This window comes from Frankliniella occidentalis, unplaced genomic scaffold, assembly GCF_000697945.3.
Source record: "Frankliniella occidentalis isolate FOCC.00 unplaced genomic scaffold, Focc_3.1 Scaffold57, whole genome shotgun sequence".
Lineage (NCBI taxonomy): Eukaryota > Metazoa > Arthropoda > Insecta > Thysanoptera > Thripidae > Frankliniella > Frankliniella occidentalis.
In genome coordinates, this window is record NW_026267187.1 from 396,576 (window position 1) to 415,660 (window position 19,085).

Genomic DNA, 19,085 nt, shown 5'->3' on the forward strand with positions numbered 1-19,085 from the left:
ACAGGTTGGACACAAAGTTACACGGAGGACATCAACCGTTACAAGGAAGACCCAAATAGTTACAGGGAAGACACGAGAGTTACACGGAGGACACCGACCGTTACAGGTTGGACACAAAGTTACGCGGAGGACATCAACCGTTACAAGGAAGACCCAAATAGTTACAGGGAAGACACGAGAGTTACACGGAGGACATCGACCTTACAGGTTGGACACAGAGTTACACGCTGGACATAAATCGTTACAAGGAAGACACAAATGGTTACAGGGGAGACACAGAGTTACAGGGAGGACGTGACGGGTTACTGTGGCTACAGGAGAGACAGTGCAAGCACAAGGAGGACTCTGTGCAATTAGAGAGGGCATTTGAGCTGATGGAAGTCATCATTGATGCTGGTGGTTAATAGGGAGGACACGAGAGGCTACCGGGAAGAGTCCAAATTACTCGTACGACATGGGCGGTAACATCCGAAGTTAGTGAATGCTAGCGCCTGCCATCTACAGGGTAGGCCAACCCGCCGAGCAGCTCTGTTAAGATGGTGGCCCGCCCGACCCCCTGTGCGCCAAAAGCGGCTCGGCGGTCCGGACGCCGCTTGCGCCGGAGGCGCTATCTCTCGGCCGGGTTTCGTATTATGCGTTGTCTGTCCGTACTGTAGACGCCAGTGCTGCTATCTATGGTGTGGTGGCCAATGTAGTAATCCTAAGTCCATAGTATGTGTTGTTTTGATTGTCTGTCCATGATCACGTTTTACTTTAGAAGTGATGATTTGTTTGACAGCAAATTTAGTGGTTTTTGATATTTGTTGTAGTTTGGCACATATCTGAAAAACTGATGATGATAGGTTTTCGAACCGACTGTCTGCTAACTAATGTTTCTGCATTCTGTTCCCAGTTACTAGAGTTTTGTTGAATCAGAGAAGATGTAAGTGAGGTTAACTACCATGGGCCTTTATTCAAGTATAAACAAAGAAATTTAATTACTTGAAGCGCCCTCCTTGCCATTAGTGTGTCCTGAGGTAATCAATGCATGTTTGATTGTTTTATGTACATAATGATTAGGTTCTGTTAATGCTTTTTACATTAATGAACTTAGATGCAGTGGTGCAGATGCAGATCAATTTTGTTTCTTTTTGTGTGATATGGTGTCTCCTGAAAGGTAAATAAAAAGCGGAATGGGCAAAAAATCAACCAAGAATTGATCAGCTAGTTTAATTTTGGATACAGTTAAAACTCAAAAGTTGGCAAGGTTTACTGCCCGCTGTCATAAATGAAATAGATAAGGTAGCAGACATTCCTATCTGTCATGTACTACAAATTAACAAAACTACTGACTATGTCATATCACATAATATTGACTTAAAATCAAAGTTCTTTTGATAAATTAAAAATAGCTTTCCTAGAACTACAAGATTTTTGAAGATTTAAACTGCTGTGAACAGAAAATTAAAAGACTGTCATAGAAGGAATGTTAAAAAACGGAATTAGAAACAAATGAAATAGAGATTGGCGGCTCAGGTTTACTGCCCGCTTTCATAATTAAAATAGGTAACTTTGCAGACATTCCTATCTGTCTGATACTGCAAATTAACAAAAGTACTGACTATGTAATATCACATGATGTTGACTTAAAATCAAAGTTCTTTTGATAACTTAAAAATAGCTTTTCCAAAAACAATTAGGAAACAACAGTGAATAGAAAATTAACAAAAGTATAAAATATCTTTAAATAAAATAATAAAAATGAGTTTGTAGAACTTCAAACTCCTATGCTGTTTGCTAAACATTAACAGAACTGTAAAATACAATATAAACTCATCAAAATAAGCTTGATAAACTGTGCCTGCTAGAATACATAAAATGATGGTTCTACTTCTTTCGGTTCGGTAATTTGAATTACTTTATCTCTTGTCACCGTTCTTTTGTCAGCTTTCTTAGGCCATGAGAATTTGGAATAGTTCTCGTGACTGATCATGACATTTAGCGTAACTTTGTCATTTATAATTTTTAATACTTTTCCTGAAATGCAAAGACAGAAAATCATTTATTACTTCCCTATCTGTAGTCCTGAATTAAAAGCAGAGTTAGCAAAAAATATTGGCACACTTACCTGGGTACAGTTGTCCACTGAAAGTAACACCTACCCAACTGCCTTTTTTTATTGGTTCAGGTCCACCTACTAAATCAGGAGTATCAACACTCTCTGCATTTTCTTCATTATTTTGGACTGATTCAGGGCGGCTGGTGTATTCCATAATACCAATGTGGAAATGGTGGCACTTAGTTCCAGGCATGCACTGGAAGCAGCTTAACTTATTAAAGAACAGCTGATTTGGTGTTTATCTGGACCAGGTTACTTGGTGAGTAAGCATTGTTCCTTTGAAGGTTCTTGAGTTTATACTTTGGTTGCACATAATCAGAATGTCTTCATTAGTTATTTCAAATATTCGAACATTTTCTAATTTTCTAGAACAGGCAACAAATTTCTCAAATGTGTCAATCTTTACTCCATGGTTGACTTGCCAATTGGCTTTTGACTTTACAGCTGCTCCAACACCATCCACAGGACCTTTCCCATGGCCTGCTTCCGTATAGTTCCATGTGAAACTAGTCAAAGAGGGGAAAAGTGCAGGAAGAACCTCAGCAAGGTATGCAAACATATCTTTACCCCTATACTGATTAGTTGGGCTGTCACTTTGAAAATGCATTTTGTGAGATGGTTCCAGTTTCTCAAGGAGGTGAGAAATCACTGGTTTTAGATGAGCCATGATTTCAGGTGGCGAGTGATCTCTGCTTGTGGAAAATGAACACATGCTTTTTTTTGCTGCTTGGGTATAACCAACTGAAATGTGGAGAGAAAATTGTTTTCTCTGGCCAGCAAAATGCATCTTCTGAATTTCCTTTGGCATTCTGGTCGACCAATTTTCAGCAAAGTCAACCCATAGGTGAAACTCATGAGAATCGAGGTTCTCCCTTTTACCCTTTAAGACATCATTTTGGTGGTTCATGAAGAACACATGTTTTAGATAATCAGCAATTTTGCTTTCCAAAAGTGTCACAACATCCATGAGTTCAGAAGTTATGTCTTCTAATACCGTAGTGGGCTTGGTACTTGATTCAAAAATAATATTTCCATCAGGGCCTTGCTTTTTCTCTGTGTATTCTACTTGTTTTGTGGCCCACTGACAATATGTTACTCTTTTTCGCAGGTCTACTTCACTATATGATGGAGATTTGAATTGGCAAATCTCACATTCCCTCAACATACAGGCAATATTAGCTGCATCACAGGTAACAGAGCTCACAAAGCTTTTTGACGATGAGTCTGACAACACCTTTTCAGTATGTAGTTTTTTCAGAAGGAATTCAAAATTTTCATGAACCTTGCACAGACAAGTGTCACTTTTATCATGTTTAGGAGGAATTATCCAAAATGGCTTTAGCCTGCAAAATACTGAGTAACTAACTTTAATACTGTTAGCTTTTAGGAACTCTTGGTGTAATTCCATCAAAGATTCACGCAAATATCTAACTTGTTTCTTTACCTTGCCTCTAGTTATAGTTTGTTTTGTTCCAGAGGTCATTTGGCTGTGTTTATCTTCTTCAAGGAAATTTATTACATCTTCAGATATTTTCTTTCTTCTAGTTCCAGCTACTGAAAGGTTATTTCTTCCTCTACTTGCTCTCTGGGGGGCGAACTTCCTTAGGTAAGATATTTTTCTGTACTTCCGAGTAATTTTACTACCATGAAATAGTTTTCTTAAATGATTCTTTTCCTTGTATCCTTTTTGAGTTTTGTAAACAGTTGCAATCTGCTTTTCTAAAACATGGTGTTCAATTAATTTATTTTTCACTCCTGTTGGTATTGCAGGGTCTTGTATCCACATGTCAAGCTGTGATGATTTCTTGGTCGTCTTTGTTTTCTTCAATAATCTATAATACCTCTTCTTAATTTTTTCGTAAAGTTTCTTTAAACGGGCATTCTCCTTCTTAAGTTTTACATTCTCCCTCATACACTTGGCTTTTCGTGCAAGGTTTTTCTTTGTCTTTTCAATTGAACTGATTCGATGTTTTAATTTTGCTATCGTAGGAGCTTCTGCCCCACTTGGAAGGGCTGATGTGCATTTCCTCTTGTGCCGCTTCCCTCCAGTTTTAAGAAAATTCTCCACCTCGACTGTAATCTTCTTTTTCCTGGATGATCTTCTCACTTCATCTGCCTAAGATATCAGGAAAGTTTTTAAGTATCATGCCAGTAATCAAACATTTTGTAATTTTTAAATAAGACTTATGTTTTTTACCTGGTTTGTTTCAGAGTTGAATAAATTAGCAACAGGCATTGTTCTCTCACCAGGTGGCGCATCATAAAAATCCACAGATGACATAGGTGAGGAACGTGACTTCTTTGCTTGCTCGTCAGTACTATGTGAAGATGTTGGCATATCCAGTGAACTCAAAGAAACTGATCTACTTAATGATAGAGTTATAGCCTTGGAAAGAGAAGGCAAGAATTAGAAAAATTTAACACTCAATTATAATATTTTAGTTGTCTTAATATTAGTTTTGTTAAATACCTTATCATCAGACTCTGATCTCAGACCAGCAGACTCATCATCAGAGTACGCAAATGACTCGGGTGAGGTGAGCGACTTCTTTGCTTGCTCGTCATTACTGTGTGAAGATGTTGGCGTATCCAGTAAACTGAAAGTATCTCTCCAGCTTGCTGACATGGTTAGAGCCTTGGAAAGAAAAGACAAGAATTAGAAAAATTTACCAAAGTATTAAGAAATTCAACCAGCATTTTAAAATTAAAATTTGATGTTGGTTTGGCTAATTACCTGGTTTGTTTCAGGATCATCAAGTGAAGGAAAGGGTGTAGAATGGGACATCAAAGCTGGTATATTTTCTGCACTGCCAGATGTTTGCCATTGTGTTGGAATGAACATGTCCTGGTTAAGAACAAAGGTGAAAAGAAAAGTAAGTATTAATCTGATGAAATATAAAACTTAGTTTTCTTACTGTTTGATAAGTTAAATTTTAATCAATTACCTGGTTTGCATCAGATGTAGAAGAGCCAGCATTACCACAAAAAGAACTGCTTGGTGTTGTAGGATCCTGGTTTGTAAAAACACAATTAAGGGAATGCAAAGTTCAAACTTATCAAAGTACAAAGTAGTTATGTCATCTTACTATATACACTGCTTCAACAGGTATTTCTTCCATAGGCTGCAAGGACCAATAAAGATATACTGAATGACAATTTGTAATCTTTTCTTTAACACGCAATATTATATTTCTCAAATTAAAATAAGTTGTACCTCATTGGCTTGGATCCGCAAACTTCTTCTCTGGGGAGCGACATTCTCTTTATCTTCCTACAATTAAGACAAAGGAGTGTTATTCTCAGTGGTATTCAATACTAGAAGCTATCATAGCATATGCGTGTAAATTAGATAATAGAATTAAGAACTCTGGTCATGGAATCTTACCCTTTTCTTCCACCTTTGCTCCCTTTTGTTATCTCTCCATTTGGCCCTTGTTTCACTCGATATGGTTTGCTTAGCGTATCTGGCCCTATCACCTTCTCTACGTTTTCGAATAAACTCTGGATCATTCTTTTTTTTAGCCCTATAATTGCGCATCTTCTCAGCATTTTTTTGCTTGCTATTCATTTTTGCAGCAGCTGCCAATATGAAAAACCAAACACCTGCCATTAATTATGCAACTATTTTTAGAGAATTTAATTATATCTTAAATCAGGGAATGTAAATTATGGTAGCCAGCATGCCTGCCCAATGAACAGGAAAAACTCACTTTCAGTCATTTGACTGTTTTTGACTGTCAAAGTGAGTCTCTTTCTGCCTAAAAATTTGACTAGCAAGTGATACTAGCTTGATGTCAAATGACTTAAAGTGAGTCTTTTGTGTTTAATGGATGTGCTGTGCTGAACAAGGTAAAATGAAATGAACGATTTATGGTTTTTATACTTTAAATATCTTACAAAACGTAACAGGTTAAGAAGCATGTGACCAGGGACAGACTTCTTTGTCAGTTCAGAAATTGACAAACTAAAGATAAGTGATATACTGTGTTTCCAAAGAAGGCCCTCTCTCAAGGTTTCCTCATACTGTAGTGCAAACTATTATGAAAATTACAAATAGACAAAACTTACCCACACGGCGAGAGAAAAGGAACATCAACGGCTGCGGCTGCGTTGTGATTTGAACATCGCCCACTATTCCTCCCTCGCTTATGATTGGTCGACGCCCGGACCACCAGGTGGCGCCATCTCTTGATAGTTGTCACAGTTGCACGGCGTGAGAAGTGGTTCGTGTTATGGTCGCTAGACTGGCGCTGTTTGTACAGCGGACTGTGGGGAGAGGGCGACTTAAATATGCAACTGTATTATTCGTGTGAGTGTGACTTCTCTAAAACTGTATGTCCTCCCTGTAACCATCCACGCCTTCCGAGTGCCTCCTTAACCCCACTTTCTCAATTAGTGTCCTCCCTGTAACCCGATGACCTGTTTTAACCACCCACGTCCCCCGTGTACCGTGTTTACTCTCCAATGTCCTCTGTGTAGCCAAAATGTCCTTCTTGTACCCAAAATGTCCTTCTTGTAACCAAAATGTCCTCCCTGCACCGTTTCTCCTTCCCTTCACCCGCCAGTGTCCTCCGTGTAACCCCAATGTCCTCTGTGTAACCTCCTTGTCCCCCATGTAACCACATGTGTCCTTCCTGTAACCTTCTGTCCTTTCCTTCCCCCATCGGTGTCCTCCATGTAACCCCTTCTCATTTCCCTGGCGCCCGGCCCCCGCTACTTTGCCACTCTTACACCCCCCCCCCTCCCCCCTAAGGGCGTCCTCCCGGCCTTTCCGGGTCGTTTTTCAACTTAGTACGCTCAGATAATAGCAATTTTATCAGGTTTAAACATGTTCGGGGCTTGAAAATCGAGTTGGTTCTTTTAGAGTATGGTTTGAAGAAACAGTTTTGGCCAATGGCGAATCTCTTGACCGCCTACGCGGTTTTTAAACTCAATTTATGTCTTTGAAACTGGAAAAACACAAAACTAAGGGACAGACATTCAAAACGTCATTACTCAGCCAATTTTCGGAATATTTTGACGTTCTTTACAGCAAATTAATCACTGAACAGTTCTACATCGAATACATTTCGAGGTTTAGACTTTTTGAACCTTTGCTTCATTATATTGTCGATTACAAGTTAAAAATTGGGCCCAGGGACACGCCAAAACTCGTGAATTTTGGCTCATTTGTCCTCCCTGTAACCCACTGGTGGCATATTTCGTGAAGCCAAGTTGCAGCCCAGGTTTATCTCGATGTAATGTATAGATTTTGGCCCCGAATGGTGGTGTCGTGTCTCTCCTTTTTGAATAAAGTGCCAGGGACTGAAATGTTGCACTTTTTTGAGAATGGCCCGCAGCCGCCGGTGGCGGTGCAGCCGCCGGTGGCGGTGCAGCCGCCGGTGGCGGTGCAGCCGCCGGTGGCGGTGCAGCCGCCGGTGGCGGTGCAGCCGCCGGTGGAGTCGCGGGTGTGTAATGTTAGGCCCCTCGTCACGTAGGATAAGTTCGCTCGAGATCGTTCGACTGTAACCTGTTAAGTTTTTATTCTGGTTTCCATATTGTTGTATTTAATTCCGGGACCGTGTTTTCGATCTCGAGCAAACTCACCTATGCGTGTAACACGTCGCTCATCCGTCGTGAGCTCACGTGGAGCTGTTAACGCTGCAGTTGCCGCGGGTGGAGCCCCTGACGTCGTCGGCCCTGGCGCGGGTGGACTCGCTCAGGCCTTCGTTGGAGCTGTCGCGGGTGGCCCCGAATACCACGTAGATGGACAACATATGGGTTTAGATTATCTACCACCACCCCTAGTTGGCCTGCAGCAGTGGCAATACCAACCGCCTGACAGTGTGTACATTGACCTTCACTAGTCCTTATATTTTCAATTTGTGACAAGACTGATTTATTTATTTCGGTTTAAATTGTTATATCGCAAGTTACTTTATGTTTGTTTTTGAAAGCATGTCCATGCTTCGGCTGTGATAATATGTTAATTTTGTGACTGTTTTGTAAATATTACGCCTGTCCGAAAGGTATGAAATCTATTAAATTTTGAATGGATAGTAAATTTATTTGTGTCTGCTTATTAACGGTGCCCATTCCCGGTAGACAGGCGCTGTCACGCAGGCAAACTGCCCTCACCTGCCGCAATTTTGACGGGGGCGGGGAGGAAATGGGGAGACAGGGGTACTTTTTACGATGGCTAGAGAGGGTCTCCAGAATGTCTCAAAGCGGGCTCCGCCACGCCTCGAGGGCCCCTGCACTGGGCTACGGGCCGTCTCCGCGTTGTCTCCAAACTGTTCCCACGCGATCTCCCTATGGTATCCAATCGATCTCGCCGGTGTCTCGTGGGAGTTCCAGGGAGCGCCGAGAACTCCCAGTGGGTGGCTCTGCGTCGTCTCACTGGCGGCTCCATTCGGTCTCCAGCGGTTGTCTCGATTCTGACTCGAAAATATCTCCAAAACGAGACATAATGCAGACGCAGTCGAGGCGTTCTGCCCACCTCGAGAATGTCTCGAGGGCACCTCAATAACAACTGCATAACGTCTCATACATCGCCTCGAAACTGTCTCGAGAAAACCTCTGCGGTCTCTCCTCAATGACTCGTAGGTAACTCACCCCGAGACGCTCACGATCTAAATTTTTCTGTACGGGATTCCAGGACCGACCTGACGGACTGCCTAAACTAGCGAAACTGGCTCTCAGAGAGTTGGGTCAGCTAGCAACAGCCACTCCCAGTGAGCGCGTATGGTCGAAGGCAGGGTTTGTCCTGAACAAGAGGCGTAACAGATTGTCTCCCAAGCACTTGAACTCCATCATTTTTCTGGGGTCGTATCTCAAAAATAAAAATAAAAAATAAATAAATTACGAGTTGTTAAAGACAGTTTTTTTTTTTGTTTTGCACATGACAAATTGTTTTCGAACTCATTTTCCTCACGTACTACATTAAAATATTGTTTTTTCTCAATGGCCTATCCCGATGTGTTATCACGCGTCCAGTACCTAATTCGAATGAAGCGCGCGCGCTAGTTCAGAGGCTGAGGCGCCGAGCCATGCCGAGCCGGGCCGGGCGAGGGCAAGGAACACTACGCCACTCCATCTCCTGTCGATCTGAGGCCGACAGTGGCGGGCGGAGCGGGTGCTGAGCCTACCCGTCTGTGGACCGGGCCGGGCCGCCGCCCCGCCCGGCTAGTGAGGGCCGGGTCGGGCGGGGCGCTCTGGCAACAGAGAGCCAGGCGGCAGCGGGCGGAGCGCGCCCACCCGTCTGAGAACTCTGTTAGGGAGAACGCGATGATGTTTTGAGAACATTGCTTCATTTTCCTATCCAACGTCGCTCAAAAAAGCGAGTGGGCCAACTCTTCTCTGTACAAAAGGAAGTGTAATCCCAATGTAATCCGTGTAATACTTAAGCTAATTTTGAAAAATACTACTGAACCTAATTACTGAAATTTAAGGGTTTTAGCTACAGAACACTGTCAGAAAAAATCTGGGATTTCACGGCGGAACATTCGTAAAAATTTTGCCAAAGTCCTTTCGGTAGCTTCGAAACACACACACGACTAAAAAATTGCTACCTTTAACAGGTGTTTTACGACGGAACAAGCAGGCCCGCCCTTCCACCAACCCTCCGTTCCGCAGGGGCCGCTTGGACTGCCGGCGGCGATGGTCGGGCCTCCGGAACGACCATTTCTGTCACACGATTTCAGAACATAATCGAATGGTGTAACGGGCCTTCGGCCTGCTAAAACCTATCGTCTTTAAAATTTGCCCCGTAGACATGAGAAAGGGATGTAACGGCTATTGCGGCTATGAAGCACCGCGACTCCGACTACAACCCACCCTTATGCTTAAGTTAGTTTTTGGAGGGGTGGGGAAAAGTTTCATTCCTATTTTGCGATTTGATGGCTTCTTCTACAACTCACAGTTCACTATAGCAATTTTGAGCTTATTTGCGTCAAAAAAGACCCTCCAGTTCCTAAACGGTAAGAGATAGAGCCAAACGGAGCCACATGTAATCCCTATAATTGCGTGGGTACATCGTAAATTTAAGGGGTTGGCCCCCTCGCTCAAATATGCTCTATATGGAGCGATGATCTAAAACCATTCCTCACATGGTTTAATGTTTTATAGTTAACATTTACGTGGAACGACTAAAACGATTATCTCTCTAACTGGGCAACGATAAAATTCGCCAATCTTTGGAAACGAGACGAGACACGTCACTCCGGTATATCCAGTAGATACGCGTCTGAGTTTACAGCATGCGCGCATATTAAGGGGTGAGGGCGGGGGGATCGTCCCCCTGTCGGCCCTAGATAGCCGCCTGAAAGGTAGGCAATTGTCAATTTCAGCCACAAGAACCCTGAATAAAGGCAACTTGCTTACCGCCCCCCTGTCAGCCGGTCCTTTTCTCCCTAACCGCATCGAGGATTTGATTTCAGATTCCAATTGTGCCTACCCACGTTTTTCGACCCGGTTTTGCTAGCACTAATTAGGACACTAGTACAGTTCGAAAGCACTAATTGAGCACTAAAGGATGAGCTGCAGCACAAATTTCTAGCGTGAATGGGCGGTGCTGGTCAACGCGGGTTGCCTACCCACCACTTCGCAGGCGCGATGCCGGTTTTGACCCCAGATTTAGGGGCTAAGGATGTGAGCACTAATTTTGTTGAGTTGATATCTGAAGAGCACTAACTCTCCCGGTTAGAATGGTCTTAGTCTCGGCATTTTGGGATGAGTGGGCGGTGCAGCGTAAAGCTGACACCGCCCATATTTACCTTTGTTTTTTACGGTAGGCTTCGTAGCACTAATTGTGACAATAGGACAGCTCGAAAGCACTAGTTGAGCACTAAAAGATGAGCTGCAGCACTAATTTCTAGCTTCAGTGGGCGGTGCTGGTCGAAGCGGGTTGCCTACCCACTACTTCGGAGGCGCGATGCTGGTTTTGACCCCAGATTTAGGGGCTAAGGATGTGAGCACTAATTTTGTTGAGTTGATATCTGAAGAGCACTAATTCTCCGGTTAGAATGGTCGTAGTCTCGGCCCCGTGAGATAAATGGGCGGTGCAGCGTGAAGCTGGCACCGCCCACGTTCTTAGCCGTTTTTGACGATAGCCCTAACAGCACTAATTCTAAAAATAGGACAGTCCGAAAGCACTAATTGAGCACTAAAAGATAAGCGGTAGCACTAATTTCTAGCGTAACTGGGCGATGCTCGCGTGATGCTGGCACCGCCGACATTCTTAATCGTTTTGGACGCTAGCCTTTGTAGCACTAATTCTAAAAATAGGACCGTTCGAAAGCACTAATTGAGCACTAAATGATGAGAGGTAGCACTAATTTCCATCGGCTATGGGCGGTGCCAACTTAAGGGGGCATCCTAGTGTAGCATGCCCAAAAATACGTGTTTTTCGCGATTTTTTAAAAATGGAAGCAAGTGGGGGGAAACTAAGTTGAGGGGGTAAAAGTACGTAACTTTCTGTGTCCAAAACTGCCAAGAAGTTGCCCGAACTCCCACGCATGCCGGAGAAACGGCCCACCAACAAACATGTGTCGCAAAAGTCGTTGTCGCACTGCGTACACGATATCTGCCGAACGAATTGTCCGATCGGGTTCAAATTTTTTGTGTGAGCTCTCAGATAGTGTGGCTATCGCATGAACCTCCAGTTTTGAGCTCGGGCAACTAGAACCTTATAAAAAAAAATCGCAAAGTTAAAATTTTACCCTAATTTTAGAAAACTAAAGGTTTAGAGTATTCAAAAAAATAGTAAAAATCATTTGTTTCCAAAGTTGGAGGTTCATGCGATAGCGGCAAGTGTAAACAACACGCAGACACATGAGTTGGCCCGATCGGACCATTTGAAGGTTAGTTATCGTGTACGCAGTGCGACAACGACACTCGCGACACATGTTTGTTGGTGGGCCGTTTCTCCGGCATGCGTGGGAGTTCGGGCAACTTCTTGGCAGTTTTGGACACAGAAAGTTACGTACTTTTACCCCCTCAACTTAGTTTCCCCCCACTTGCTTCCATTTTTTAAAAGAAAATCGCGAAAAACACGTATTTTTGGGCCTGCTACACTAGGATGCCCCCTTAAGAGTCGGCGCGTATGCGAAAATACCTCCACACCAAAAACCTCCACTGTGGAGGTGAAATCGAGGGGGTCACCACTCGCGTAATCCTGTGTACAGATGAGGGTGTAATCCCTACGTAATCCGTATCTATTCCGTGTAATCCTTGTCCAAATTTTAAAAAATTATCACTAAATTTTACTTTATTGTCCAAATTTGATTGTTTTAGAGCCTAAAATTCAACGTAACTCACGTGTAATCACTCAAAATTGACGTGTAATCCCTGAAATCACGTAATCCTGTGTACATCCTCAATCGAAGTGGTGGCCCCCTCGGGTGAAATGCTGTCCGGTGCACTAGTGCAAAAATTTATCCACAGCGTGCATCAGAATTTTCTCCACATCGATAGAATTCCTTTTCTCCTTCCCCGGGGTGACGCCAGCCGTTCCCTAAGGGATCGTCCAGCAAGTACGTCGAGCCAGGCGCGCGGATTATGGGTGGGGGTGGGAGGGCGATCGCCCCCTCTGTCGTCTCTCGAGAGCCGCCTGAAAGGTAGGCAATTTGCGCCTCAAAACCTCCGTAGGCAACCGACAATGCATCGCCCCCTCTGTCAGCCGGGCCTTTATCCGCTCCTGCGTCGAGCTCGGCCCCTGTTGCCTACCGATCAGGCGCCACGGGCACTTTCGCAGGGGCGTGTAAAGGTAAATACGCGTGAGCGTTCACGTGAAGTGAGCGCTCACGTAAGAGATGTGCGGTGCCTTATAGTAAGCGATATTGCCAATATTTTTGAAGAATTACAATCTCCGTACTCTCTTCTTTCCAAAAATGTATAGTTTTGTCAATTTTCAGGTCATTTGGCTTAGTATAAGTTCGGCACGCCTGAGCGCTCACGTATGAGATGAGCGTCGGATTGCGAAAGGAGAGGGGCTCTATACTAAGCCAAATGACCTGAAAATTGACAAACCCATACATTTTTGCAAAGAGGAGAGTACGGAGATCGTAATTCTTCAAAAATATTGGCAAATTTCGCTTATTATAAGGTGCCGCACATCTCTCACGTCAGCGCTCACTTCACGTGAACGCTCACGCGTACTTAACTTTATACGCCCCAGGTATCGGCGAATGACATGACGGGAGTACTGTACTTTCTGAATCATCCCTCACTCCCCGAGCTATGCGACATCCACTTAATAAAGGTGCTTCGCGGGTTGGCCGATTCTCCACTTTGCAGGCGCGAGTAGAAACCTTTGGGAGCACTGTCATAGCAAGGATTCAAATAATCACACCTCAGACCGATGCGCCCTAACAAAAGAGTCCGATCTGCTTTGCTGCTGAACCAAAAGAGTTCGATCTGCTTGGCTGCCAAACCAAAAGAGTCCGATCTGCTTTGCTGCCGAACCAAAAGAGTTCGATCTGCTTTTCTGCCTTGGAAAGTCAGGCATCTTTGGAGGGCTATAACTCCTCGTATATTTTGAATATACGCAACATAAAAAGACTATAGCCTGTTACCCTGTCCTTTACGAATGTGTACACCCTAAAACATATACCCTTTCGCTTCACAAGCTTCGAGATATCATAGAGTTTATGCGGAGCGGTCGACGAGCGCCGAAAGCAGATCGAACTCTTTTGGTTTGGCAGCGAAGCAGATCGGGCTCTTTTGGTTTGGCAGCGAAGCAGATCGCACTCTTTTGGTTCAGCAGCAAAGCAGATCGGACTCTTTTGGTTTGGCAGCCAAGCAGATCGTTTTGAGAAAGATTGCCGGTTCTCGTTGCGTTATAATATTATATTTTGAGATGCTATGGGGGGGAGGCTTTCCGTCCGTGTCCGTTTGTCCGTGCCAAGCCCGGCGGCAGTCCCCTGCCATCACTCTGCTGGAGTTGCACTGGAAAAACTAATGTCACCAACGTTACGTTTCTTGACGCAACCAAACCAGGTCGATGTAACGTTTGGTGATGCAACCAGTTTGTGATGGCCCTATCCTTTTGCATGGGGTTGGTTGCATCAGGAAACGTTACCGGGTTTGGTCACATGATGAAACGTTTCCGCGGTAACATTAGTATATTTCTAGTGTGTAAACATAATTTACTGCATTTGCTTCGCGCCGCGCCCTGCACCGGGTCATAATGAGCCGCCCGACCCTCACTTGAACCTCTTGAGTAATGCAGCCGCAGCGCTTCCTCTCTCGGGAGGTAACCTGGTGGACGAGAATCCGAACCACCAGGAAAAAAAATCTCGCGCCCCGCGCCCCGACCCCTGCCCTCTTAAAGCGCAATCGACAACGGGCCCCACATTGCCCGTACACTTGACAAGTGATCCCGAGTCTCAAATTATAAATTTGAACCACAGCGCTCTGAAATATGAAATGTGCTAGTTTTAGCGCAGTAAAATTACGAAATAGGCAAAATTTGAATGCTGGTTCTAGCATCATTTTCTTTCTTTTGTTGTCTAAATTTATCTATTAGACAATAAACAGTCCCTGTCTGTACCCGTTTTTTAGCCCGCCCTTCTGCTTTGAAAAAGCTATCCAGCGGGCTTATGCAAACGACCCCGTGTCTGTCTGTCTGTCTGTCTGTGTGTCTGTCTGTTCCACTAGAAGGAGATGTGCTAGCGACTTGAAATTTTCAGGGTATCTTAAGGTCCACTCCTAGAGAACGAAACGCATACGGCAAATCCTGGCAACCACCCCTAAGGGTGTGAATAGGGGTAAGGTAGAAAAATTCTCCCTAAAAGCAGTATTTTAACTCGTGAAAGTAGAGGCCTCTGGCTGAAAATTTCGCTCGTTTCGCTCTATCTCTAACCATTTAGGCGCTCGAGGGTCTCTTTTGACGGAAATAAGCTAAAAATTGCCATAGTGAACAATAAGTTGTAGAAACGGGTCTACAAACCGCAAAATAGAGAGGAAACTCTCCCCCCTCCCCCAAAAAACGTTCTCTAAGCAGAAGGGTGGGTTGTAGTCGCGGTGCTTCACAGTTACATCCCTTTCTCGAGTCTTTGGGGCAAACTCAAAGACGACGGGTTTAAGCGGGCCGAAGGCCCGCTACATCATTCGATCATGTTCTTCAGCAAATCGTGTGACAGATATGGTCGGGCCGCAGGCCCGACCATCGCCGCCGGCCCGACCATCGCCGCCGGCAGGCCAAGCAGGCCCGGTCCCTGCTGAACGGAGTTGCCGGCGCAGCGAAGCGGAGCTGGCAACTTCGTTTGGCGGAAGGGCGGGCCTGCTTGTTGATAAAGGGTGCCGTTGCTGATATTGCCGATTAACGTTCCAATTTTGATAAGCAGATTTTCAGTCATATTTTGATACCTAATTGAATTTAAAATATTTTGAATTTGCTTTTGGAGCTGGACTGTCTCGTTACCGGCCAGCAGGCCAGTTTTTCGTCTAACGTCTCCCTTGATTATATTTTTTTTTTTTTAAGGATGTCTACCTCGCCGAAAAACAAGTACAAATACCAAGATAAAGAAGAAAAGCTGATAATTGAGAAAATCAAAAAACATATAGAAATCTATAGAAATGACCCTAAACCTATTTTCGACGAACTCCAAGAGCTGGTAAGTTTTCAGTATTTATCTCATAGGGAAAGAACAAAAAAAAGCATTATTTTCATTACACTATTTTGTTTTACCCGGCTATATTATTCGCTCAGTTTTGTTTACCACATCTTTTTTTATCTAGCATTTCCCAAATCGGTCGGCTAACGCCATCAGAAAAAAGTTCGAAAGACTTGCCACCGACGATAAGCGTTTAAAGGCCTTAGGGTATAAGGAGGAGGACGTGCAGCTATTAAGAAGGTGTGTTAAACTTTCTCTTCTCCCATGTAGCTTTATTTTGCACAAATGCTTTTAATTGTGGTGCTAATTTATTTTAAATTTTATTTGGAGCCTTGTTAAGAAGTCCACGCCAACAGATGGAGATGGAGATTCGGATGCAGAGGTAAATATCTTACTTTGATACTTACATACATATTAAAGTGCAAGTAAAGTGTTGCAGTTGGTTGGTATTTTTTTCTGTTTGCTGCATTCTGATATTAATTTCTGTTACCCAGGAGGTGGAAGGGCTAGTCATTATGAATGAAGAAGGATCTAAAATAATAAGAAAATTCTTCTACCAAAATAAATGTTTGAAGCAAGAGTTGGAGGTGGTAAGGGGAAGGTGTGCAGAGGCGGAGAGGGTGAGAGAGGCGGCAGAGGAAAGGTGTAAGCAGGCGATGGTGCAGAGAAATGAATCGAGGAAGCGGAGACAGGAGGCAGAAGAGAAGAGGGTGGAGGAGGTGGTGGAGCAGGCGAGACGAGCCAGCAAATATAAGAAAAAGGCCGAGGAGTTGGAGGAGCAAGTGAAGTTATTGATTGTGGAAAAAGAAAAGGCGAAAGAAGAGGAAAGGAAATTGAAGAGGGTAATAGAGGAGAAGAAAGAAGAGGAAAGGAAATGGCAGAGGGAAAGAGATAGGAAGAAGAAAGAGGAAGAGAAATTGAAGAAGGAAATGGATGAATTAAAAGAAGAGTTGGAAAAAAAAAAGAAGAGTTAAGTCAAGAAAAAATTGAGAGTGAAAGATTTAGACGTTTATATGCATGTATAGACAAGGGAATGAAAGAAGTGCATGTCCCAGTACTTCAAGCAAAACTACCAGGGCCCCTACAGCTTGAAGTTCCACACAAGCGCAGAAAATAGCTACTCGTTTCAATGTCTAAGAAAAATTTCAGAACTACTGCCTACCCTGGGTCAACATATGTCAAGTTAAATAACTTCTGTTGAAGTAAGTAATCATTTCATTGAGACAGCATTGTACGGTTCAATTCAATTCATTGTCAATAATACTATTCATTGACAATAATACTATGTTGAAGGAAGGTTGATAGTAGGTTTAGAAGCAGTTACCGGCGTGTAACAGCATTTTAACCGCTTCTGAACACACTTTCCGCATAGTGTTGTGCGTACAAAGTATGTTACTGCAACGTGTTATAAACAGCTTTTTCCTCGTGTGCCGTAACCGACTGTCAACCGCTGCTCAACCGAGTATGGTGCGTTGAAAGTCGGTTACCGAAACCTGTTCTCAACCGCTTTTCCTTCCGCCCTGCAACCGATTCTCAACACACTTACAACCAAGTATTGTGCGTATTAAGTCGGTTACTGCAACCTGTTCTCAGCCGCTTTTACTTCTGCCCTGTAACCGATTCTCAACAGACTTACAACCGAGTATTGTGCGTTGAAAGTCGGTTACTAAACCTGTTCTCAGCCCTCGTCTCAGCCGCTTTTCCTTCCGCCCTGTAACCGATTCTCAACACACTTACAACCGAGTATTGTGCGTATTAAGTCGGTTACCAAAACCTGTTCTAAACCGCTTTTTCTTTCGACCTGTTACCGTATCTGAATCGCTTTTCAACCTAGAATTGTTAGTTTCAAGTCCGTTATAATGCCCCCCACCAACCGTCTTTTTCATTCCCGCCGTTTTAACACGTTGCTCGGCGGCTCCCCCGCGCCCCCCTCACCTAGGACTCAGTGCGCGCGGGGTGGCGTCGGCAGCACCCGAGCGGACAGGATGCAAGGCCTGGGCGCTCGGTACGGACTTCGCCACCGCCAGCACGACGAAGACGGCGGCGAGCCGGCGAGCCAAGCTGGAGGAGAAGCGAGCGGGCGCAGGTAGTGGCCCTCCTGTGAGAGGTACGCAGAGCTGGCGGCTGGTGTTCCATGGGGCTGGAGACCCCCTGTGCGAGACTAGGACTAGCAGAAAGCGCGCGATAGCTCTGCGCTTGGTAATCGTTGTTATCAACAGATTTTGGCTAAAAGCGGGCGAGTTATATAATTTATGAGCTCCTGCAAGTCTCACATTTAAAATGAGTCATGTCTCGCGGCGGTGCGAAGAGAATTGTGAAAGAAATTAATATCTGAAAACTCGAGGTGGAGCGAGGGAGGTTATGGCCGCTTCTAGCCTCGCACAGGGTGATTTTGGGGTATGGCCGCGCCCGTGGAACACCAAAGCGCTGTGATTGGCTGCCGCTCGACTGCTCTGCGTACCTCTCACAGGAGGACCACTAGGCGCAGGTCAGCAACGACAGTTCGGTTTGAGACCCGAGTTGGGCCGCTACGTGACATCGCCGGCAAACCGCGCGGCCCCACTGATCTCGCGACCTCTGCGCACATGCGAATGAGAGAGAGAGGTGCCAAAAGCAGAGAGTTGTGTGTGTCTGCCCCCTAGCCAGCGGCCCGGCGACCTCACCTGTATCTTTGTGTCTTTTAGCAAATAGTATCTGCTCAGCCTAATCAATCTCCTTTTCCCTCCAGATCACGCAATCGTCCAGCTTACGAACACTTTAATGTGCAAGGAAAAAGCCACGAAACCATACGTCCGTTATTTTACTGTAAATTTGTCCGAATTATATTATGCTCATACTCGACGTATTGTCATTATGCGCATCCCAAACCTCCTATTCAGGGACAGTCCCCCGGAAAATTATGGACGCGCCCCGGAGTTGTAACGGACTCTCAACACATTATCCACCGACTTTAAACACACTTTAAACCAATATTTTCAATGAGCGGTAACTGACCCAAAACACACTTTCAACCGATTACTTTGGGGATCGGTAACCGACTCTCAACACACTTACAACTCAATTCTTTGAAAAGTGGAAACTGACTTTCAACACACTGTTAACAGACTTTAGCAGGTCACGGAAACAGTATCTCAACCTACTCTGAACTCTTTTGTAACCTATTCTCAAGCGACTAAGCGTTCGAAATAACATACTCCCAACCTACTATAAATGGTTTAAAAGCTGTTGCGAAACACATTTTTAACTGATATTTCTCTGTTTCTGTAACCGACTTTCACCCCAAAAGATACCGCCTGGATTGCCGATTAACGTTCCAATTTTGATAAGCAGATTTTCAGTCATATTTTGATACCTAATTGAATTTAAAAATACAAGCCTTAGCGCCTGTATAT

General features: G+C 44.2%; 1 protein-coding gene and 1 long non-coding RNA gene across 2 annotated transcripts; both read left to right on the top strand.

The window, feature by feature from the left end:
- Window positions 1-4,069: 4,069 nt before the first annotated feature.
- LOC127749473 (uncharacterized) lies at window positions 4,070-6,710 on the top strand. The gene is made up of 3 exons (XR_008011173.1): window positions 4,070-4,381; window positions 4,847-4,971; window positions 5,058-6,710. It is a non-coding gene; the product is annotated as an uncharacterized LOC127749473 (long non-coding RNA).
- An 8,851-nt stretch (window positions 6,711-15,561) lies between these two features.
- On the top strand, window positions 15,562-16,924 carry LOC127749477 (capping protein inhibiting regulator of actin dynamics-like). Its single transcript, XM_052267708.1, has 4 exons — window positions 15,562-15,693; window positions 15,818-15,933; window positions 16,024-16,075; window positions 16,188-16,924. Exons 1-4 carry the CDS (start codon window positions 15,562-15,564, stop codon window positions 16,665-16,667), a joined length of 780 nt encoding a protein of 259 aa, XP_052123668.1. The 3' UTR covers window positions 16,668-16,924.
- The last annotated feature ends 2,161 nt before the right edge of the window (window positions 16,925-19,085 follow it).

Bases quoted from the DNA above. Each gene is read 5' to 3' on its own strand.
- LOC127749477 (XM_052267708.1), top strand. From the start codon at position 15,562: ATGTCTACCTCGCCGAAAAACAAGTACAAATACCAAGATAAAGAAGAA. The intron at 15,694-15,817 runs GTAAGTTTTCAG...TTTTTTATCTAG, and splicing joins TCGACGAACTCCAAGAGCTG to CATTTCCCAAATCGGTCGGC. The intron at 16,076-16,187 runs GTAAATATCTTA...TCTGTTACCCAG, and splicing joins ATGGAGATTCGGATGCAGAG to GAGGTGGAAGGGCTAGTCAT.